The sequence below is a fragment of the Pithys albifrons genome, chromosome 10 (genome assembly GCF_047495875.1).
Source record: "Pithys albifrons albifrons isolate INPA30051 chromosome 10, PitAlb_v1, whole genome shotgun sequence".
NCBI classification, from domain to species: Eukaryota; Metazoa; Chordata; class Aves; order Passeriformes; family Thamnophilidae; genus Pithys; species Pithys albifrons.
In genome coordinates this window covers 17,787,863-17,813,014 of record NC_092467.1, presented here as the reverse complement: position 1 = coordinate 17,813,014, position 25,152 = coordinate 17,787,863, and the positions used below count along the sequence as shown (strand labels likewise).

The 25,152-nt window shown below is 38.8% G+C and overlaps 1 protein-coding gene across 15 annotated transcripts in view; it reads right to left on the bottom strand.

The window, feature by feature from the left end:
- The window catches only part of KYAT3 (kynurenine aminotransferase 3), a 26,981-nt gene extending 1,829 nt beyond the window's left edge, over positions 1-25,152 (bottom strand). Inside the window, exons 1-14 of one of the 15 annotated variants that reach the window (XM_071564638.1) lie at positions 25,063-25,149; positions 20,592-20,692; positions 19,054-19,112; positions 17,720-17,864; positions 14,557-14,706; positions 13,240-13,326; positions 11,927-12,049; positions 11,725-11,845; positions 7,807-7,883; positions 6,868-6,957; positions 6,077-6,263; positions 4,985-5,058; positions 4,471-4,557; positions 1,300-3,107 (exon numbers count right to left, since the gene is read on the bottom strand). In XM_071564638.1, the coding sequence (XP_071420739.1) occupies positions 3,045-3,107; positions 4,471-4,557; positions 4,985-5,058; positions 6,077-6,263; positions 6,868-6,957; positions 7,807-7,883; positions 11,725-11,845; positions 11,927-12,049; positions 13,240-13,326; positions 14,557-14,706; positions 17,720-17,864; positions 19,054-19,112; positions 20,592-20,690 (1,362 nt within the window). In that variant the 5' untranslated portion in view covers positions 20,691-20,692; positions 25,063-25,149 and the 3' untranslated portion in view covers positions 1,300-3,044. The other 14 variants (XM_071564637.1, XM_071564640.1, XM_071564643.1 and 11 more) reach the window with 14 other exon arrangements.

Genomic DNA, 25,152 nt, shown 5'->3' with positions numbered 1-25,152 from the left:
CGGGACAACAGGGCAGGGTCTGCACGGAGCCTGCCCGCGGCCTGCGCGCCGTGGCACTGAGGGCGGCTCCGGGAACAGTCTCGTTCAAATAAATCAAAGGATGCGGAGTGCGCTGGGGGGAACTCGCCCCTTGCGCCAGGCAGCGGCAGCAGCAGGGCCCGGGCTGCCCCCCCGGGCTGCCCCCCCGGGCCCCAGTCCGGCTCAGCTGGCCCTGTGCAAACTCCAGCACTTTAGTGAAACGCCACGGAAAACCAGTGTAACCAAAACTGCCCCAAGTCTGCATGCAAGTACCGGGGGCGCAACGCGTTCTTGGCCCTGAGAGACCAATTCCCAGAAAGGGGAGGACAAGAAAAGTTTAGTTCTTCGTCACCGGCATCGGCTGCTACAGCTGTTCTGGTTTGCCACTGGGCTGATTTTCAGAAATGTTGCAAAATTACAATAGATGATATATCATCCATTCTTTATTCCCTGTCTGCAGCAATTTTTCAAGCACTTTGTCCACAGGCAGCAGACTGAAAGTGGTTGACGTGGCAAATGGAAATACCACTTTTAACAGTCTCTGTCAACAACAGATCATTTTAATAGCTCACAGAGTTTACCTTGCTGTCCCCAGCTCTATCCATTCTTTCCCATCACTGCAGTTACAACAACAATCCTATTTTAAAACTTGCTTAATTGGTCATTCTGGAGTTTCTTAAAATTTCACACCAAGTATCTCATGCTGGCTACTGTCAGTAATAAAAATGTGTAATTGAACTGCAATTCTTACCCTGCTAATATTACCAGGGTCATTTCAACAATAATGCAATGAGATTATTTAGATGCCTTTGCAAACACAGTGAACAGTACATTAATGAAAACAAGTCACTGGTTCTTACTTGTGTCTCTAAAGGTCCTTTGTAATGGTTTGTTGATTTGCATGCAGTTCAATAGCCTGGTACAATTTCTTAGTTCCTGCAACACCAAGGCTCCCTAGTGCTATTTACATAAACAAATTTTAAATTCCTTTAAAGTAAGAGTATAGATTTCACAGAAATTTAGTGTCTAAAAAAATAGTTTCTCCTGGAATTTAATGTAGAAATTTCCAAATGAAATTCATGCTGAAATTTCAATTAAGTAATTTTAATTGCTGATTGATTTTTCTACAGAAAGATACCAGGCAACCATCTTCTGGTGAGATTTGGAGAATGGCAGTGGAAGACTATGGGAAGTCCCAGCTACTGGACTCCCAAAAGCCCAAGACCAAGAAGTATTAGTGAAAAAAAACTAGCAGCTGCTCTCACAGTCCAGTTTCTATACCTGTTTTTAGGTTCCGGCCATGGTCACGGTCTGATGGAATTCAGTTAAGATTCCAGCTGTGTAATCACAGAACGAGTGAAATATTTGCAAAAGGAGTTCCTGCACTTATTCAGGCTTTGCACCATAAGGCCTGTGTCTGGTTTAAACCCAGCTGGCAACTAAGCCCCACACAGCCTCCGAGCCTGGTGAATGGGGAGAAGAATCAAAAGTAAAACCTGTAGACTGAGATAAGAACAATTTAACAATTGACAAAAAGTAAAAAAGAAAAATAATAGTAAATAGTAGCACTGATAATAAAAAGAATAAAAGAACAAGTGATGCACAATGCAGTTGCTCACCATGCACTGAGGCCAGACCTCACCCCTAAACCCTGATCAACCTCCCCTTCCAGGTAACTGCCCAGTTTATACACTGGGCATAACATTCCATGTGTGGAATATTCCTTTGGCCAGTTTGGGTCACTTGTCCCAGCTATGCTCTCTCCCAGCTTTTTTTCCTTTTTCATACCTCCTCACTGGCAGAGCAGAAGACACAAAAAAGTGCTTGATTTAGGACAAACACAACTTAGCAACAATCAAACCATCAGTGTGTTATCAACACTATTTTCATACTGAATCCAGAACACAGCTCTGTACCAGATACTGAGAACAAAATTAACTCTATCCCAACTAAAGTCAGGTCTGCCTGGAAGAACATAGAAAAAACATGGAGAACAAAGCACACAGCCTTAAGAGGTTACCTACCTGGATTGCTTCTGCTAGTGGGAAACCATCCACAGATTAGAAGACTGCAGAGAGAACTAAAAAGGAAGCAACTAGAAAGGAATTCTCTATATTGATCTCTTTTGAAACAATCCTTTATCTACTGTGCTTGAAACAAAACCAGTTTTGCTCCATAGCACAGCATTAGGCCCACAACCATGGGCTCTCTAGATCTAGAGCTTGAAGTAAGTTTGGTGTGAAATTACCGATGTTGTGAAATGGTAAGAAAAAGAAATACAGGATTGATTATGTCACTGTGCATCTGATTGTGAAGAAGCAAAGTCTTCCATATTTTGCTTTGTAGATTCATCCACGTAATAAATACATAGGTAGACAAAAGTAAATAGAATTTCTATTCTAGATGCCACTCCTACTTTTTTTGAGGACTGAATATGTTCAAAACACCACAAATGACTACTGTGAAAAATAAAATAGCAATTATGCAACTTAGCACCTTTCACTTTATTTAAACTGATGCAATTTGTGCATAGACAAGGTAGGCAGGCAGGTATGTAGAAAGTCACTGCAATTATCTCATATGAGGCATGTCTTAATCTTCCTCTGCTGCAGGTTATTTGATTTCACAAACCATGATGTTTCTAAGACTCTCTGTTTAGTTCCTGTACTATCTCATAAAAAATATGTCCCACTTTATTCTTATAAGCTTTAAAATATCTCTATTATCTATTTATTTTACACAGAGCTCTACAATTTTTTTCTTTCAGCAAAAGAAGTGAATTCCATATATATTTTTTATTTTTAGGAAAAAAGTTAATTATTTTGAAAAGACTGAAAATGACCTCTAGTTGCATTACACATATTTCAGGTAAATCATTGTTTTAACTTCTCAGCAGGTGGCAGCAAAAAGTTTTTTCAAATGTCATATTAATTCTGAACTGTATTAAGTAATTTGTTCTTAAATTTCCAGTAAAAAAACCCTATTATTAGATAATTATACCACGTGGAAGAGTTAATAAAGAAAAATCAGCCTGTCTGTTTATTCCAGTTCTTCAGAATTGCTTCAGCTGCATCTAGTGTGCTGTCTCTCTGCAAAACAAGGAACAGTTGCACTATTACTGCAAGTATGAGTTCTTGAAGAGAGACAGTCATCATTATGTCATCCCAAAGCAGTATTTGGCAGTTTCTCTTGCATCCTGTAAATATCGTGTCAGCCAGTTTGTCATTAAGAGTTATTAGCTATAAATCTGGACTGCACAAAGAATTCAATGCTGATTCCTTGAAAATATTTATTATATATATTTAAAGGATACCATTTTCTCGGAAATCATACTATCACATTTAATGAAAGCAATACTTACATAAAGGCCTGGCATTAATGCAGTGATGTAACTTGGCAGCTCTGTTTTGGAGTCATGCTAACTTGTCTCTGTACTCCCCTAATCCCTCTGTGTGCAGTTGAGATTTTTTAATTGCCATGCAACCATGGTATGCTGTGAACTCAAACATAATCCCTCCAAACATGGGCAATCTATCCAATGGCCAGTAGGGTAGCTTGGCTACAACCTGAGTCGTACAGGTAGTCCAACTTGGAATTATTAGTGCTGCTCATTACAGGCAAGACACATTTACAACCAGCGAGTTTCATCCTGGTTTTTAGTGTCTCAGTTTATACCACAGACTTTACACCTCATCAAAAGAACTAAGCAACACAAGGGGAAACTCCCCTTCATTACTGGTTCAGGCTAAAGCTCTGATCTTTACACAGAACAGTTAAGGATTTGCACATGTTCTATTATGCTGACTGTTACAGAACAATTGGGAAACATCTTAGGGCTTTGGACTTGCCAAAGCTTACCTACCTATCCCAAAGTCCTTCAGTCTTTTCAAGAAAAGACTCAAGAAGGCAAAGAAAATGTGTAAAGCAGGTGATCACAAAATGGCAAAAATCGGCTAATTCACAAAAAAGTTTTCTTTTGCAATTTGGAGCTGGTGTGAAATCCTGTGTATTTTCAGGCAAGTGAGCTAAACTTGAAGGTGATCTCTTTACTGTTTTTGCTGTTGGACACTGAACTCATGCTGTTGGGCATGAGTCACACCACTCTGCTATACAATTATTCTCTGCTCTGAATTATAGAAATCACATTGATAGTTTACCTCTCATTAATTTTCACTGTCACTACCGGTCAGGAATGTTTTTAAAAATCAATATAGTAAGATAAAAAAGTGCTACCCATTCAGTTGTTTTCTGCCAGGTGTCCTTACTTAGCCATGCCACCCACATTCATGTTGGTTCCTCAGCAAAAGGACAGTTGAAGCTACTTTGTGCTGAATTTTACACCAAGCTAACTTGCTATTCCTAAAAACATTCAACTCAAGAGATCCTCGGAGAAATATAACAGTCAGTCTTGCAGATTTCTGTACTGCATTGATTTTCAGGACACAAATTTACCTTAATGAAGCAAAAACGTATATATTTTTCAAACTGTTTCTTTGTTTCAGGACCACAGAATGCTGAAAGAGGAATTGCTGACAGCTTCTGAAACATAAAACAGGAATATATTTGCTTATTTATATGTGTATAAAAAATCTGTTTTAAGCATGATGGTTTTCCTATTCCATTTCTGGAACTCTCCCTCCCAACACATGATGGAAAGACAAGGTTTGATTTTGTATGCACGAGCTAGACTTTTCTAAATCAAATTACTTTTCTTAGGCAAAACATTTCAAAGGTACTTTTGTACAACTATCATTTAAGCATTCTGAAAGAAAAGTGCTGGGATGTAACACAAACCTATAGCCTACATTTTCAGCATATTTTGCAATATTTTAGTCACATCTTTATCAACGTCAAATGATATTTTGAATTGAACATCTCTACTACATTATTAAATAACTAAGTTGCACTGCTCTTGTTTTCAATAGCAAAGCATTTCTAAAACAAAAGTATGACTAAGACATCTTACCTTAGATGCGATCATCCATCTGACAAATTTATAATCATAAGGTTGTTTCTCATCTACATCAGAGAGATCCACATCTGAAAAAATTAAATTATAAACAAATATATTGTAAGATTTCCTAGACTCCATTGGAAAAGCATCATTAACAGCATTCTATTATAGTTAATATGTAAGAATAAAGATGTATGCTTTTATTTTTGTACATAATTTTTAAATTATAACAATTAAAATAGGCCAATGGATTGAACCATTCTGTCCTGACCTGAGCACTTGCTTTCCATCCAAAGCAAATTCAGACATGTAGCTTGGAAGAAAGCCATACAGTACTCCAAGAAGTCCTGAAGTCTGGGTTATTGGGGGATCATGGCTGTGGAGGGTACTGAAGAGTGCATTTATTGCATGGACCACATTAATCCCTGCAACTGCAGTTTTCTCATCTGCGACACTGGAGTACCTAAAACTTTCTAACACATGGTAAAGCTGTGAGGTCCAGCTGTGTTTAAACATTTCTGTCTGAATAAAAAGTGCCATGAAGACCAGTTAGCGAAAAATTTGGAACTGAAAGATGTTTCCCTGTGAGAATTCTTCCTCCAAAGTTATCAGAACCTGAATTTCCAAAACGTTTTGTAAATCTTGATAGCATTTTACACTTCAGAGATCAGAATGCCTCAAAGAGCCTTCAGGGTATGACTTTAGACTAAAAAAAACAAATAAATAAACAAAAAAAGACCAGAAAGGGAAAAGTACAAATGGTATGAATTCAGTTCATACCATGAACTGAGGATATTAAGCCATGTGCTTGGCTCTCGAACATTTTCATAATCATAGACCTTTTGAAAATAGAAATGTTTATCCACCTCCTTTATCCTCTCTAAAAACTTGTCAAAGCCTTGCAAAACACAGACAGTAGTTACTATCACAAAGGCTTTGCTGAAGGTCATAAAATCTACCCTACAGGCTAAGGTCAAACAGAAAATTTCAGTCCCAGTTAGTACTTCTGACAATGTTATGCAAACACAAAAAGAGATACAGCTTAAAATGAGAGTTGCATTTTCAGATTAACTATATTTATTTTTTAATAAATTTTATACTAACTTAATGTAGAAACATCAACAATCATAAAATATCCTCCATCTGGAACAACAGGTTTTAGTCCAGCTCCTTTAAGTAGCTGAGCCATCCGATCCCGCTTGCCTTCCAGCTCTCGAGACAGGGAGTAAAAATAGCAGTCTGGGTCATCCATGCGGTTGTAGTCTATCCCAAATGCTTGTGCCAAAGCCTCCTGGAAACACAGTCATGTTCAAAGTACTCATGAACACTCAGTAAACTCACAGACACACACTTCCTACTGAAATCACCTGGATTTTTATTCAATCCTGGCCCTTACTAAGCAAATCAGCACACAAATTACACAAGCTACATCCAAGTCTGTAATTTGTTTGTTACCTTGTGCTGTGGCAACACCCAGAGCACCCAGTCTTTTACTAGGCACTAATCATGTACAGAAGTCACAGGGTTTACAATCCGAATTGAGGCTAAATTTAAATTATTTATAATTAAGCATCATAGAAATTAGAAACTAATACTGAGTTAATGCTCAGTGAGACAAGACCTTTTTGTAATAACTATTATTTGTATTTGCCAGGAAACCACTAAGATTGTCAGGTTTATGCAAGGAGTAGTTCATAGGTGAAAGAAGAAAAAATCTGCCAGGCTGATTTTTTTTTAAATGTCTGGTGAGCTGATCCAATTCATTTATTCTTCTTACACCCCAGAAGATATAGTTTGACAACTAAAGATTTATTGTTGTGATTATTTTTTATTACAGTGAGGCCAACAGCTTTCTTACACCAGAAAACAATCTCCTCTGCCCCATCTATACCTACCTGTAATGGAGTTGGGCAAGTGTACAGTGTATTTTGGTGAACAACTTGCAAATGTTTAATCAGGTTTTCAGGGCCAATGGACCAACCAAGCTAAGAGAGGAAAGCATGCATAATAAAATTAACAAATAATGCAAATCAGAAAACGTCTCAAGTTTTTCCATTTTAAGAATTTGTAATGAATCCATTTTGATAAGATAAAGACTAAAGAAAAGAGCTGGTATACACAAAGTTTGGTGAATGATGCCTTTAAAAAATTGTAGATTTGAGGCAACCGTTACAGTTTCTCTTATCCCTGTCTCTCATACAGTACTCAACAAGCTTTTAACTCTTTATACAACAAGGGTTAGAAATCAAACTGAGCATTTGTTAGGAATGTTATTTCTAATTGTTGAAGAATCTTTCTGTCTCTTAAGCTCCAGTGTTAAAGGCAGTTTGAGCACAAAACAAAAGCTCCCTACTGAATCATATATGCCATGGTTCAGTTTGAACACAGGTGATGAAGAATTTAGCTGCCAAAGAGGTAAACATTTTTGTTTACTTTCTGATTTCAAAGTCAAGGAAAATATTTTATAGAAATATAATCCATTCCAAAACATGCCATTGTGACAATTTGAAAGTATTACCACAAAACTGGGAAGTTAAAATATCATAATATCCAAGAATCTTGACTGGATTTGAAGAAATGATACCATAGTCGGGTTTTTTTAGGTTTTTTTCTTTGTATGAGAGCTTATCAACCGAGAGACAAGAAGATAATTAAAAGATGGGTGTTAAAGATAAGTAATTGCTCCAACTGCATTACGGTATTGTCATGTCTTGGAGACACAGAGTTTTGCCAGAAGCTTCCAAAACACAGGTCATAAAAACAGAGGCTTTTTAGTGTAATAAATGCATTCTGTTGTTTATATAACTGAAGTCTTTTATATTGAATCTTCTTACCTTCCAGCCAGTTACACTGTATGTTTTCCCAGCACTTCCTATAGTTACTGTTCTTTCCCACATACCTGGCAACGTAGCTGTATATAAAATAAAATCTTTTGGTACAGGTGCATTCACATATTCCACGTAATTTGAAGAACTGTACTGCCCCTAGCTCAGAGCTGTGTGTTCATACATCGCTGCAGCATCTCAAGCAACCAATCACAATATTCTATAATTACAGCAAGTGTAATGGGTCAATGTTTTCTAGCATGAAAGGGGAGTAGGGATTAATGAAAGTAGAAAGAAGAGGCAGAAAATAAGAGGCACAATTTTAAAACTACATGTTAGTTATCCTCAGCAAAAATGCATAATTATCCATGAGAAAGAGATGATCTAAGATTGACCTGAGGACAGCATTACTTCGGATGCCTGACAATAGCATTACACACAACATTAACTCAGGCACTGCAAACTACTTTAATGGAATTGTCCAGTTCAGTGTCACTGGCTGTCTCAGACATCAGAAAAAGAAAATAATTACTAAGACTTCTAACCCATTACCAAACAGCAGAACATCAGAAAACTAGCAGAGTGAGTAAATAAATGATGCTGTGTTCTATAATTTGAACAGGCCTGGGACTGACTGACAGTAGTAGTTAGCTAAAGACGTCTGCAAGGATTAAGGGATGGAGGCCTGTCTCTGTTTCTGCAGTTGTATCTGATGGGAGATCAAAATCCTTTGGTTCCTTTCTAAGGAGATGACAGAGGAAAGGTCTCTTCCTGTAGTTTGCATTTTTTTTCTGTATACTGCTTCTGGGAAGCTCTATTTGGACTCTAACTGAATTAATTTTCAACAGAAACAGATAAATCCAGACACAAAAGTCTGAGACACAAAGTTAGACAAGGTTGCAATTGCAGTGGTCACTAACATCCACCTTCACCTCATTTGTATACTAGAACCATTACCAATGAATCTGTAAATGGTTAAATCCCCCCTTTAGGGAGACCAACAAAGAAATATTTTCCAAATTAAACCACTGAATTTCACACTGAAGTTTTTGCAGCTGTTAGCTGAATTGGACATGGTATAAATCTTTGCAGTTGCTTGAAAACATGTGTTGCAATTTTTGAGCAAACTTGCCAAGAAGAGCAACATGAAAGAAACTGATATTCCTATTAGCCCACCCAATTCACTCAACTGCTCTGTGACCTTGAAAACAAAAAGGCAGTTTGAACAGATGCATCTTCTACCTAGCTAGACCAAGAGTACAGATCACGTCCTAAAGGCACACAAACTAGCTCTCACAGGCTGCAAAAAGAATTGGCTTTCAAAACTATTGGCCGCTGGCAAGACTGTTTTGCCACATAGGAATTCGGCCTTGGAGACAGAAAGTAACAGCATTTCAAACAGCAGCAGCACAAGGGCACAGGGGAAGATGCTTTTACAAGTTTTAAATAGAGAGAGAAGTTTCTCTGTGCCATATGGCAACCATATAGGGCATCATATGACACTATGACCAAGTCTGACTACAAATTAAAAACTAATGAAGTGCAAACTAACACATATAATAAGCCTGTTACCTGGGATGGCACTCGGCTTGTTCAGAGCTTGTTCAGAATCCTCAGTTATGAGATGCAATCTCTAAATCTGCCAGTGCAACCCTAATCATTATTCAGAGTCAGATGATGAGAAACATGATGAATGTTCTACACTACAGAAAACTGCTTCAGTTACAACACAAAGACTGTATAAATTTTATGATCTGTGGCTAGCAAGCCCTGTTAAATTGTGTTAAGGAACCACCATCAGACCCCATAAATTGATGTAACATCCATTTTGTATCTCCCACAAAAAATGCCACTGCATTGGATAGAATATGTAGAGGTTAATATGGAAACACAGGAGAGTATAAACAGTGAAATAACATACTCGGTTTTATTGTATTATTTTTTGTAGACTTAATAAGAAATTAAGCAACTCAAGTTAAAAAAGAGCAGATCTTATTCCTTTTACTGAAATAATGTTATTGTTTACAGTGTTACCTTGAAAGTTTTATAGTACTTTTAACACTAAAGATGGTATCATGGGATGTGTTAGAGAATATGTACCTAAGCCTAGTTGACTAACTTCTCAGGCTTTAACTTGCATTTTCCTTACACATTATTTTTACATTTCATGCTAATCGACAGAATGCCCTCTATTCAACTGAAAATGTTTTAGTGTGAAGCATTAAATGACAATGACTGAAGCCAATGACAATGGAGTTACAGTGTCTTAAGAATTTGCTACCTGTCCACTAAGACAAAATGTGACTGACAACATCAGTGTTTGGACCTGCAGCTGTTGCAAAGAAAAATTAATTACTTTACACTACCCACAGAGATTTTGGTTCTGAGCATGGCTATTTGCATGAAATACCTGCTAAGACCATGAAGAATTAATTTAACTGGTTTTACCTTGCAATTGGGACACACGATCAGTTACTGTGTGAACGTGTTAGGATGCAGTAACTCAGATTACTATCAAATGAATTAACCCAAAATGTTCCCCTTCTTCCATGTCTGAAGGTTTTCAAGAAGGTATCACTATTAAGGCAACCACCACAGCCATGGAATTAGGTCACTCTCAAAACAGACTAATAGCCTGTGCATGGCCAATACAATCAATGTACTGCAGCTGGATGGTCAGCAACTGTGTAGCTGAGCTAATAAGTATTGCAAGGTCATTTAGATATAATTTCCTCTTTTTATTTATAAGATTCAGTTTTTACAATTATTTAGCCCCCACTAATTGAAAGTTTCTTTTATTGCCACTCCACAAATACGGAATTGAAGCATAGAAGCAAAGTTATTCAGCATTCAAGCAGTGGCAAAGCCAGGAAAAAAACTAAACTTTTTCTTGTCTAATTTATCTTTATGTGTTTAGATTTCATTGTTTATTCCCAACTCCATGCTTCTACTGCACACAGCTGAAATGTGCCCTCATACAACAATAACTCCATCATAACAGACAGCTCATGCAAGATGCCACCATCAGAAGCAAAGCATCTGTACACGTAAGAAGGAAGTTTTGGACATCAGCCAGCTCAAATACATTAGCAGAGTCAAACCAATACCACCACACTAGAAACCTTTGCATAAATGTTTAGCTGCAGCATTATGGAAATGGAGAATGAGTTCAGTAACCTGCACTAGATTAAATTTTTCTGGGGCAGTGGGAGTGATTCCACCAGCTTCAGTAAAACTGGGATCAAGAAGTAAAACAAGAGGGACAGGGACATTACATCATATTTGGTTTTCTGGTTTGTTCTTGCAATGGTATTTACCCCTGTAGCAATACTGGTTGAAAATTTTAACATGCTTTCACACTGCACTTGCAGCAACTTACTTCACTGATTCTGATCTCCATTGTTTAACACTGTCTCTGAACTTTGGAGGGACAGTGCTCATGCACTATCTCCACATTGACCTTTATACTTTTTTTTTATTTGTATAATTACTGGAGCAAAATTTATCGTGTTCCTCACTATCCATTTCCCTCACTGATTATCCCTACAATGCTTTGAGAAGGAAGTTCTAATTCCTGTTCCTTCTTCTAGTTGTTTAGCAAAGCACAGTCCAATACACTTACAGGAACAGCAGTTATATTTGTCATGGCCCATAAAGTAACTGAATAAGGACAGGTTATTCATATGATCATAACAGACTTATGAGCTTCAGTCCCACTGGTTTTTATGCATACCTGCTCCAAAGCCACTTAAGAGCTTTGGAAATTCTATTGGGAAATTATACTTTAAAATACTTTTCAGAAAAGGGAGAAGCTCTCCTTAGACAAAGCTTGAAGTTTGAGCTCCTTCCAGCAAGCATTACCTCTGAGAGGCAAGTTTACAGGATCATTCCAAAAGCACTTCTAAGATGCCACAAAAAAATCAGTACCTATTTTAACGTGTTTATTTCCTCTATACACCAGCCACTCATACACCTCATCGCTGATGCACAGGGTATCATGTTTAATGCAGAGATCGGCTATTACTTGGAGCTCTTCTCGGGTAAACACCTGCGGTACAAAAAGTAAGGATTAACTGTAGTATTTGAGGCATTCTCTGAAGTTACAGTAGTGTTAAAGCAGGACTCTTACCTTGCCTATAGGGTTGTGTGGGGTATTCAGAATAATTGCTTTTGTTTTGGAATTAAATTTATTTGCAAGTTCAGCAGGATCTAAGACCCAATCAGCACTAGATGCAGAGTTTCCACTGTTTTTCTAAAAAAAACCAATACAAGCAATAAATTTATTTATTATTGAATACAACAGTCTGAAGAGAGATGCCCAACTTATCACACTCAGACACTTTCATAACCACACTTGACAACCTATCCACACCGTTCTGCTCTCCAATAAAGCAGTTCTAGGAACAGGGAGGGAGGCCTAAGAGCAAGGTAAATTATGATAGTGGCTGTCCTCTCCTGCTCACTGTCTGTCTTAAATCCTCTGCAGGAATTGGTTTCCAGGATCTTGTTGCACACATGCTGATTACTACAGTGGGTAATGCAAAAAGCCCAGTCACATGGCAGGAGCATTTACTGCCCTGCCAAATATAGAGCAAGTGTGTGCATGCTTGACTGGAAACACTGATCACCAATGAAGAGATTCAAGGTCTCTTCCTCCTCCTTGAACATATGAAAGTGGCCAAAGAGTTAAAAATCTGCAGCACTGAGGCTTTGGAGTTATACACTATGCAATACAAGTGTCTCTGTGGTATTACACATGGATAACAGAAGTTTGAGCCAGTTGGTATGGAAAACATGGAACACGGCCACACTAACTTCCTGATACCTACACATGACTGAGAGACAGCCAGACCAAAAACAAGGGTGTGAAACAGAAAAAACTTGAGGAACCCCATAATTCAAAACACCCCCCAGAAGGAGGGCACCCAGAGGAACAGTCTCACCTAATCCTATTGCAGCCCTAGAGGTTTTGTTACTCTGTGTTGTTCTGATCTCAGGAAGTTCATGCAACAATCCTGCCTAAATAGCCCCTTGGCCCTTCCCATGCAAAGCTGCCAGTTCCACAAGGAAATGGTAACAGGATCAACACTTGGCATCCAGAACAATCCTTGCAAGCTGCCAGGATAATGCCAGCAGTACCAACTTGACAATTAACCCCTAGCAAAAGCAGTCCTTTTGAACAATAAAGGAAACAGTAGTTCTTGTATGCATAGCAAATGTACTGTATGATCAGTCCTTATTTGACAAGCAGATTTTGGAAAAGAAATCTGCTTTGGATTATCATTGTCTCAGAATTACACTACAGCAATCGATCTCATTTTTATGTAACTGGATGCTACAGAAAACTATACAGAAAAGCATCATCTAGAAAGTGTTCATCAAACTGCATTGAGCACAGATTAGAAACTTCATATAATAAATAATTTTTTAAAAGCTACTCACACATCTCAGTGGGATAAAAACAGGCTTTGCACCCGCCATCTTTACCATTGGCTCATAACAGTCATAAAATGGCTCTATTATTATTACCTGAAATGACAATCATCAGTTATCAGAAACAGAGAGCTTAACATGCATGATACTATCATATTTCCAGATTTACTTTTGTAATATAACTTGATAATGTTTCTGGTGCTCCAGATACAATGATACAACATTGCAGAATATTCCTCCCTTTAGAGCATCACACAACAGTGCCCTCAGGCTAAGTATGATATGCACTACTCCTTTTTGGCAACACACACAGGCTGTTGGTCTGTAGGTACACATTACAGGTATTAAGGTATAATAGTAGGAATGTTTGAGTTCTACACACAGATTTGAAGGTGCAAGGCAAACATGCAAATATGGGAGATAGCAACACCAAAATGTTGAACCACTGCACAGCTGCACTAATTCTGTCCATGAAATTCCAGGATTTCCAAGTACCTAGAAATCTCAGAACAGCTTAAGTCCTCAGACTTTATCAGAAGAAAATTTGCAGGTAGAAAAAGAGGACAAATTCAAGAAAAACTGCATAGAGGCTAGATAATAGGAAAACAAAACAAACAAAAAACACTTCACCAAAAGCAAAGGCTAATAGATCTACTCCAAACAAAAGAGAAGTGACTATCAGAGCAACAGAAAAGGAAGATACAGACGACAATACAATATACAAGCAAAACACTGAAAGCAAAATACATGACAACACAAAAAGGTATTGTCCACTATGGATAGAAATATTCCCATAAAATGACTTTTAATATCTTTGTCAAAAAGATGGGCATCAGTAATGAAGGGATGAGTCATCACAGCTAGTACAGTAAAGTAACAATCCTTTCTTTGAAGGACTTCTCTGCTTTTCTGCTACCATGCAATGGTCCAAAACAGAACACCACACACAACCATTATTCAAACATCAACAATTCTTTCAACTGATCCATGGTCATCTGCTGCAGACAACAGCCCACACACTTTCTCAAGTAAGCAATCAGTGTTTATTGTGTCACCCAACAGTAACACTGATAAAGAAACTGCTGCAGGGACATAAGTATGAAAGAAAGGTGTTGGTAAGTTGGTGAATGATAGGAAGACATCCAAAGGATAGTCTCCTAATCACAGCTTCTGGAACCATAAGGCAGATGTACAACTGTAACAAATCAAACTAATGGAAACAGAAAGAAGCCCCAACATTAACTTATATTTAAAAGTGGACATACAAGAAAACAGGAGAATTCTCATTTCTGCAAGAACGTGTGAATATTTCCAACAAAAACTTACTTCATCTCCCTCTTCAATTAATGCCTGTATTGTACTAAAGAGAGATCCATAAGCCCCCACGGTTACCAGGATATCTGTGAGAGGATCAATCTTTCTTCCACAAACTCTCTCATACACTTGAGACAAGGCTTTCACCAGCGATGGATGTCCCTGTTCAAAGCAAACAAAGGCAACTGATTGGTGTGTTCCTGACAATGTACAAAGCCTGTGTTTGGGCTTTTTTCCACACACATCAAAATACTACATTTTGAAATAGAAAAATATGACATGAGCCCTCAGTGTTAATGGCTGTTGACAAGTAAATTGGTTTAAACTTTTTGCACATCAAGCAAGAAGAGTGGTTTCAATTTATTTGTATCTGCTATGAAATTCTTTTTATATCTGGTGCTTTTTAATTTCTATCTTATTAGCACATTTTAGAGTAGCTATGCCAGAGCTAGAACAAGAGACAGGAGGAAAGAAGGGAATGCCCTGATACCAATTCACCTTCACCACCTTTTGAGTGTCTTTCAGCTCCTTCTGTTTCCTTTCTTATCTTGCAACTGAAAAGTATTTGATGCAAGGGAATTCTTTTTATTCTGTTTATATACTGCTGATAAACAGCACTTGTGATCAGAATAATGATTCGTATAGTCACATGTCAAATCTCAGGGCACTGTTCACCATTTGTGTCCCCTCCAGGGGCATGGCAGCTAACATAACTCTTCTCAAAATGTGCAAAGAACAGTAAGATAAATAGGCAACAAAGATCATATACAACATGGAAATAAAAAGGCACAATTCTGTTTACTTAGGAAAACTGCAGGATTCCTGCTGTAAAAATCTTTTTTCTTTTGTGATACTTGGTAGAAATAGAAAACAGCTCCTTGAGAAAATGCAACAATGTAACAAAAATCCCCTAAAATATTGAACACTATACCTCTATAGACAAGGCATTAAATCATGAACCTTTCTGTAAACAAAAACATTATCATAATTTAAGGCTTACAAGTCACTGGTGATTCAAGTGACAGCCATCTCTTGCCATGAGCATGTCACAGCAAGACAGGAATGCTACAGCATTGGGCCACTCTGAGGGCCTCAGCCCTGTAGTCCCTGAGAGCTCCAAGTGCCATTGAGACAATGGCTCCGTTGGCAGATGGATGGCCACCACTCATTCTCACCCTCTCAACTCTACTACCACAAACACTTGTGCTAAAAAACCTTAGAAGTGCAGACGTTTGCAGAGAAATACAAAGGCTGAAGATGGGCATATTGGTAAAAATTTCTCTTTAATTACTATCTACAGTGTAATATATCTGCCAACATTCATAATTATCTTGGGAATTAACAAACCATTTGGAGATAAAGAACAAAGCGACAGAAGAACATATTGAATAATTGCATGTATTAGGAAAATTGTATTTATGCTCAATTTCCAAACAGTTTTAGAAAATCAGTCTGTGAGTATTTGTCATAAGGTAGACTTGACCTGCTTTCAGCTGAGATAGAGTTAATTCTCTTCTTAGTAGCTGGTAAAGTGTACAGCAAAAACTACAGCAGCTGGACAAGACTACAGCCTATGCTCTCTGTAACCTTTTCCCCTGTGCCAAGGCTCCTCCAAAACCCTGTCTGGCTGGTGAGCAAAGACTTTTCAGGTACTTCATTGTGGGTGATGAACCTACTCAAGCTTAGCCCAGATCCAGACATCTCTTTTGTGTATCTGACGTAAAATAATTGTGTTACACCTTCAAGCCTATATAATTTTTTTATTATGTGTGTGTATACATATGTGTGTGTATCTTGTTCTTACAGATCTCTTTGTACATAGCTAATGATGATTAAACAAAATGGCCCAAAGAGGGGTAGAATGAGACTACAGTCACTGGGGATTTTTTTTCCCTTCTGTTCGTGCCAGGGCCCTGAGTGCCCGAGTAAGATTTAGTGGCCCTGACCCATTGTGTGCCCCTGGTCCAGGGGTTCCATTTAGGTGCTGTGCACGAGGGTTGCTGTTTTGCAATTCAGTTACAGCCATACTGTATCTGGCCACTGAACTTGGCCCCTATTGATTTTGTGGCTTGACCACAGACCTGCTGTGTCACTCTGCACCTGCCCAGTGATCACTGGGCTATGTCCATCTGTGGTTAGCATTGCTGGATCTGAGCTGTGCAGTGACTTCCTGCCTTGGTCTCAGGTCCACCTCACCACCACAAGCTTGTCTGGTGACCTGCACTGACCTCAGCCACCATCTCTGGGCCTGCTTTGCTCTGGTACCACGGGACTGGGCCCTGGCTGGTGAGACCTGCACCCTGCTCACTGTGATGGCTTGTCCTCCAGGGATCTGCTGGTCATTGCTGCTCCCTGTCAGTTCTAAAGCAGGCAGAGTCTCAGAGAACAGGCAAAAGGTTATGTTGAAATATAGACACAGTGATGCCATGACTACCAACACAATTTCTAGCCTACCACTCTATACAATACTTCTCTATCACTGTTGCATAACATGGCCATCCAGAAAAATATTAGACAGACTTCTCAGGCTCTTGTAACAATCCTGAACACACGATTCCCAATTGGGTAATATAGTTTGTCTTTACCACAAAATAAGAGACAGACAAACCAAATAAGGAAGTGGTCACAGTAAACCAGTAATAGTCCACTGGAATATCCTGCCTCGGACACACACTCACATCCAGCTCAAGACATAAACTCTACAAGCCAACTTACAGAATGGGTAGTTACTATCTTCCAGGGGCAAAAACTTACTGTTTTCATCCCTTTCTACTCTCCACTGAAATGCTATGGGTGAAATGCTATGGGTGAATCTTTTCTTCATCGCAGAGGCTCTGTCTCTAGTGGGATTTTCTCATTCTACCATTATACTGTCTGGTTCATGTTTACACTGACCAAAATCAGAGGTAAATGTATAATCTACATGCTTTTAAACTGAATTCACTCTTCAGAGACAGTCTATCCCAGATGTGCTCTACCATTTTGCTCCAGCTGAAGGATTTGCCTTGAGGCAGCCTACACAGAGGAAGTTCATTAGTAAGAGAAAAGGCTAATAGATAACTTAGTTTGGGACATAACAGTATGATCGGCGGGTAAAACCAATTTAAAGTCAGGGGGTTTTCCCCTATGGCATGTTTTCCACTGAACTTGGGTCCTTTAGTCCCACAATACTCACAAAGCCTCGCGTGTACTGGTTCAGTCTGTCAACTGCTGCTGCCTTCGCCAGCTCCTCTTTAACATAACTGGGAGGGGATATGTCAGGAAGGCCTTGACCAAGATTAACAATAGAGGGATCTGCTGCCACTTTTGTAAATTCAACCCTAAAGCAAAAAGCATCTTAAAGTTAACATACCAGATAAAATATCTTTTCACTCATTAGGATTAGAAGGCAAAAAAAGTATTTCACTTTGACAATTCACAGCAGTGGAAACAGGTTTAAGTAGAGTGTTCACATGGAGAGCTGAGGGCTGGGACAATGGTAAGTAACCACAGGAGTCAGAGAGCACCCAAGAAAATTTTGGATTTTCTGCATCCACAGAATAACTTTTCTGCCAGCAGAACTGTGTTCAGATATGCACATGTACAAACACATAGTTCTCTGGATATAAGGAAAAATGGAACACCAGAGAAATTAAATTATTTGAAGGCTAAATTCTGTCACGTGAAACTGTCATTTAAACTACCCAGAGAGTGCTATATTTTTTTAAATTCAGACTGTTACAGTTTTTGTTTTTTTAATTTTAGGCAACAGACTGTTTCAGGCTGCTCATTAACTGTTCCTAGTAGCCTCCCAGATATGAATGTTAGGATTCTTGAACAATTTTTTATTCCTGCCTTCACAGGTCAGCTTCATATTTTTCTTTTTCCTCCTACTAAAATGTTAACGAGAATTTTAAAAAAACCCAACAACTCAACTAGCATCACAGTCCTGTCAAAAATGAATACAGATTGATAAAAATTAGCTTGAGGATGAATGATCAATACACCTAAACATACAACTAATATCAGCCCATAACAGTGTTTTCACCACCTAAGAAAATTCCATATTTATTAGTGAGGGCAATATTGTTTAAGATGAATTTAATACCTAGAAATACAAGTATTAAAATAATGAACTAAATTATAAAGACAAGTATAAAGGCCTTAAAGTGCAATCTGACTAATTTGGTAAACACAAAACAAGTGTAATAGAAATACATTACTCAACAGAAATACCCAATAGAATTAGCATCTAAATTTGAAAGTCAGCTAAACTACCATGCCCAAGAGTTATACTTGTCTTATGTGGTTTACTAGATGAAGGGAAGTCTAAGCCTAATATTTAAAGCTCTAAAATAACAATCGCAGCTTTAACTGAATTTCATTCACTGCTTCTAAAGAGGCACCACATATTCCTGCAGAGATAGCAACTGCCATGTACCTTACCATTGGCAATAATTATCAATTTGGAAAGAAAATTATCAGCCAAAGACATTTTCTGAAATTTGCAGATATTTTCCTTATCCTTACCACACATTGCTGTCAAGGCCTTCAATCCGCCGTGTGTTTTTGTGTCTGAAGGCCATTGTCTGCAAGATACAGACAGAAGGGGGTTGTTAAGAAAGATGAAGTATGATCTTGTTGGATTCTGCATGACAAACCCTCCTTCCTCCTTTCTCAAATATACCACTGCCAGCTGAATTTAGTAGTTACACAAAATTATAGACATGTTCTTTCATTAAAGCTTCTGTAACAGCTTGAATTTACCCTAACAAGAAAATACATTAAAATGTCCTAAATTCTTATTCATCATTCATTATCTAAAGCCACTAAACTTTCAGCAAGATAGAGGAGGGCCATAATTTAGCTCAACAGCTTTAAAAGATGACCTAAAAAGAAAAAAAATTGTAGACATACTTTATTTTTCTTTTCTATTATATGCTAACAACTAAGAGACTGTGCTATTTCCAGCCCAATTCCTGCACAATACAGTTTGGAAAGAAGGATTTTCAACGTAATTTTATTTGTTAAATTGACAGGTAAGAGGAAAGTAGCAAAGACATTTCCTATTTTTGTTCAGATTCTTAAAACTAAATTATCTACTTAAAGAACAAAGAAACCACATTAGAACATGCTTTTCCTGTAAATTCAGACCTTAAATTAAAGTATTGGAAAAGCAGTAGAATAGGCTTTCCATGAGTATTCTGCATAGAGGCAGAGAAAAAAACTACTGATAGTTGTGTTATTTTTAAGCTAAAAAGAAAAAAGAAAATCAGATTTATTTCTATATGCAAACAAAAATGTGCAAACTCCTATCTATCTTTGTAAACTAGCTTGATAACAGAAAACAATTACACAGGAATTACGTAGTCCCTCAGTACTCCAGACACTCTTGTTTCTTTGTATCAAACAACTGCGTTTTGGTGACTTGTACCAATGCCAGCTATCGTTATTGTCTGAAAGATTCAAAAACCATATTCTGGCCATCACACTCTGAGAAGAAAATGTCTGCATTACCATTACACTCCAAGTTTCAACTTGGAATCAATGGAAATGACTCACAGAAGAGACATTATGCAGCAGGTACATGTTTGTACTCAATCTGCTTATAGTAATTAATACACCATACAAGTTGTGATTTGAAGAATGGGAAGCTATAAAACTTAAGAGATACTTTTCTGCTCATGTCTTCTCTACAGATCTGATTCTGATCTCATCTATACAACACGAACAGCAGAGGAATCCGACACAGAACACATTTTATTTGTCCTCAGGAAGAAAACTGTAAAGATAACTAGACATACTACTTAACACAGAACAACAGGGATTAGGCACTCTGTACTGCATCTATTTAGAAGCACACATATGGTTTAGAAGATTAATCCAACTTTACAGTTTATGTTTTTTTAAATAAGATTAATGTTTGGCTGCCCTTTACAAATAACACAGGTACTACTTAGACTGAGCCACATACGTCTTTTTTACCTGCTGATTTACATGATGCAAAATGAGTGCAACTAAAATATTGCAAGAAATAGTTTTCTCTATGAAGCTGGTGCAATACTTACAGCAGAGGCTGAATGTTTGATGGATCTGGAAAGCAAATCTGTTCGTAGCTGGCATGGTCTAATGCCACGGCAACAGACGCTTCGTGAAGCAAAAAACATCTCTGCATAATAAATAAGTCACCTGAAAAACCTTATAGATTCCAGGAATGAGTTTCTACACATCACTAAGCAACTTTAAAAGATTCCCCTTCTCTTCCCTCCAGTGATTTTGTTTCAATTAAGGAAACTGTAGTGAATTATTACCTTATCACAGTTGTAACCCTATAGGATGAAACTTTCTAACTGACAGGGCTACAAAATGTTTCGGAATGTCATCTCAAAGGAAGATTTCTTCATTTGACAGCACTGGCCTTCTTTTCTCTGAATAATAATTAGGACAAAATGCAATTCAAGCTTCTGTTAGAATTGTCATGAAAGTGTGTTTGTGTAAGAAAAATTGCTATTACAATTGTCAGTATAGACAAAATCGAAAAAGAGCCCAATTTTTAAAAAGTTTCACATCTTTCAAACTGGTCTCCACTTTCAACTGTTTCAAATCAGGTATGCTGAAACCAGGATAATTAAGATCACCAGTCACACTAGTGAGGCAGGCCTACACACACTTCATGTAACTATACTGAATTTTGCCACAGTGACTTGGCAAACATCAAATATCTTCCATGGCAAAACAGAGAGCTAGAAAAGGTATTCTGTGTGGAGTAACAGATCATTCCCTGACTGATGAAAATCTGTCCTGTTAATAACTATAAAAAAGAAGTAAGAGCTGATACTTCAAGCAACTACTTCCAGAATGTATTTTTAAATATATATATATTTGTTGACATTGTCAAAATGACTGGAATGTGTTAGAGAGAAGCATGTAACCCACAGATCTACATCAGAAACACAGTAGCCATGGCAGTATAATGAATAACTCTATTTTCCGTAGTTTACTCATTAAAGAATGGATAACTCCTGCTCCCCCCAGGCTTTTTTACCTGAAAAGGGGAAGACAACAAAAGAAGAAGAAAATTATACTACCGTATTAGAAGCAAAGGAATGCCACTGCCTCTTAAAACAATACCATGCAAGCAGAAGTAGAAAAGGTCATTCAATATCAAAGTCAAATACGTTTTCATTAAGAAGGATTGAATTAGTTAAGTTTTTAAAGTATGCTGATTTCGTCTTTCTCTTATTCCAGTGCTACAAACTCGGTCTCAATTCTGAAATTAGGGTCTTTCTCACACAGCAGAGTTGTAGCTAACTCAATCAGACCTTAAAAATGTCCATGTAATCTCATTGCATTTAGCAAACTGCAAGTAAACAACTGAAGTCCCTTTACAAAAAGAAACTCTGCTGGCCTGAAGCAAACAGCAACTAAATCTCTGCCACTAGTCCGGAGATACTCTGAAAGATACAAAAGAAATATGCCTATTTTGAAGAGACCTGTAATTTCCTTTTAAGTTACTTCCAATAACACCACTTAGCATATTCACCACAATCTTTGACAATGTGAAATCAAAAAGATTGTGAAGGTCTCTATTTCTCTGGTTGTGTAAACTTACAAAAACTCCTTGTGTAACCTCCCGATACAATCTTACCCCGTGCCCGTGACAATGGCGCTGTTGCCCAGGGTCAGCCCGCGGGCAGGATCCCTCTCGCAGCTCGCTGCGAATGCTCGCAGCAGTGAGTCAGCACCGAGCGACAAACATGCAAATCTTTGTTTCATTTTGTATTGAGAAAAAATAAAAAACCTGCGAGTCTTACATGCAAAAGTAACTTGCAAGTATTGTAAGAAAAACTACCAACAGTTGTAAATATTTCCAGCATTAGCGCCAGGCTGCACTGACAGATGGTATTTGTGAACCATTATTCAGCACAAGGCAATCATGCAAAACCATAACATTGCCTGAGCAGCAGCAGACCTGTATCGCTGTGGCGTGGCCAGTCTCTGCAAGTACCTAAAATACCTGAAGTAAAGAAAGATATCCATCTTTAACACCACGGACATGTAGGAACTGTAAAACTTTATGAGGAAACAACACTTTGCTGAACAGCCTCAGAAAAGGCACTGGCATATAACATTTCTCCCACTGTGCTTCAATCTTTGTGGCAATTTTGTAGCAAATGCTGAACACCATTTGTTCAGGCTCAAGAGCACTCGGAGACAACTACTGGCCATTAGATGAAAAAGCCTCATAGAAAACACTTTTACGAATTTTTATTTTTAAAAATACCTCTTCCCTCATCTGCAACTCTAAATAATTTCACTGTAAGTACTCTAGGAAGTAAAGGGAAAGGCCTCCTTAGTATAACCAGATACTCTTCCAAACTAATCTCAAAAAAAGAAAAAAAAAAAAAAGAAAGCAAAGCCTACCCTTTTTTTAACAAACACACGCATTCCCACTTTAATTGTATATGACATATTAAAACATAGGCTCAAAAGAATTATTTACTGGTAGTTCTAGAATGAGTGCACTCTTAATTATTACTGCTGTATGTGTCCCACAAAAACCAAGTATGTATAAGGCACATTAATCAGATGGTTTATAATGTCCTAAGCTAAGTTTTTCTCATCAAGATGCAAAGTTTCTTTGAGCTCAGGAAAGTTATACAGTGTCAGGCAGCTACAGCAGTAATGCAAACCCCTTTCAACACTCTGCAAAATTGATAAGGTTCTTCAAACACAGAAAATGCACAGATCTTTGTGGGGGAATGAAAGGTACTATTTCTTTCTTTCTTAGTTTTATTAGTGTTTCATTTTCAATCTTGGAGCCAGGCACCAGCTTTTTTGGCCATATCTGTTAAACTCAGAAATTTACAATAAGGAATACTTTCCATCCCATTCTAATTTTCAGTGCTCTGAAGCATTCCTGCTTTAACTCAGCAGTCAGTCCTGCTGCAATTCAGGCTTGCATACCCATAGAGAAACCAGGAAAATAAACACATTAGGGGAAAAAGAATAACAAATGACTACTGCAGCTTTCTACATTTTTAGGGGAGTGAGAAGCAAGGAAGACTACCAGAAAGGTCAATGCAGTAAATATTTTTAATGGGACTGGGAGGAAGACATTCTGGATGCTAACCTGCTTTAAACTCAGGTTTGATTTGAACTAAACTGGAAGATACAGTTAAAGCTTGTCATGAGAACTATATGAATACATCTGTGTACTAACAATCATTTAGCTCATGCTGTGGTTTGTAACTGCTCCAGCACAGATACAACCTCTGAGTTGTAAGCTCTTCCCTTCCCTGCACAGCTGCCCAACCTCAGGGCATACAGTACCCTGACCTCAGATGCTGCTGAACCAAGAGAGCATTTTACAGAAAGTAAAAATTTTGTAATTAATGAGCACCTCACCATTTTGTAATTAAATTATTCTTCTCCTTTGAAGCTAAAGGCCAAATGCTGCTGTTCCTTCATCTTTGAGCTTCAGTTATACCATGTTTACAAAAACCATGTCATAGAGCTTGAATGACTTTTGGTCAGACCCCTTAAACTGCCAATTTTTTTCAGGTAACAGTCTCATTTTACTATGTAGTCTCAGTGACAAACATTACTAGAAACACTGAAAGCCTGTCAGCCACCACAGTAATGTCATAAAGTAAATATAATCCCTGTTATATTTGCCTTGTGCTAAATATTTGTTGGATATGGAAACCTGGAAAATGTTACATCTCAGCCAAATGCTGTCAAGCCTTTGAAGGACTTTGTATTGTCTAGAGGATGAAAGCTTTAGACACAGAAAAGGTGCCCTCTTACCAGGGGAGGCCTCTCAAGAACCTTTTTCCCCCACCATCTACAAGTGATAAATGAGTTATCGAGCCAAAAAAACTGCTGCCAAACTCAGCGTACTTGGGGAAGCTGGCTAAGTGCACTGAACTCAAAACCTGATGTATCTGAAGGATTTGTTGTGGTAGTCAACATTTTGTCCTTTCTTCTCCCATAATCTACAAGGAACAGAGAAAACTGCCTGCAGAGAAATTAAGTTTACGGCATGGATTGAGAAGTATGAGGTTGTGCGGGTTTTTTCGTACTGTCTTTTCCCCTCGCAGAGCAGCTTCACCATTTGGCCCTTCTATCCCGCCCGTCGGCTCTCCCCACTCCTATTTCCAGCCTGCAGCCTCCGCGTGTGCAGCCCCGAGCTGGGACAGCGGCACTGCCCGCCCGCACCGACAGGCCCAACAGGCGTGGCGCTCCGGGCCGGGCAGCGGCAGCTCTGCGGGGCAGCGGCGGCGGCCCCGCTCGGGCCGGTGCCGGAGCCGGGGCCGGGACCGGAACCGGCCAGGCCTGGGGGGGCCCAGGCAGCGCCTCCGCCCCAGCCGACGCTCCAACACTCACTCACCCACTCACGGCCCACCCCGGCGCCGCCTCCAGCGCCCACTCACTCACCCCCCGACACCGCCTCCAGCACTGAGCCACTCACCGCCCCGACGCCGCCTCCAGCACTCACCCACTCACCGCCCGATGCCGCCTCCAGCGCCCACTCACCGCCCGATGCCGCCTCCAGCGCCCGCTCACCGCCCCGACACCGCCTCCAGCATTCACTCACTCCCCGCCCCGACACCGCCTCCAGCATTC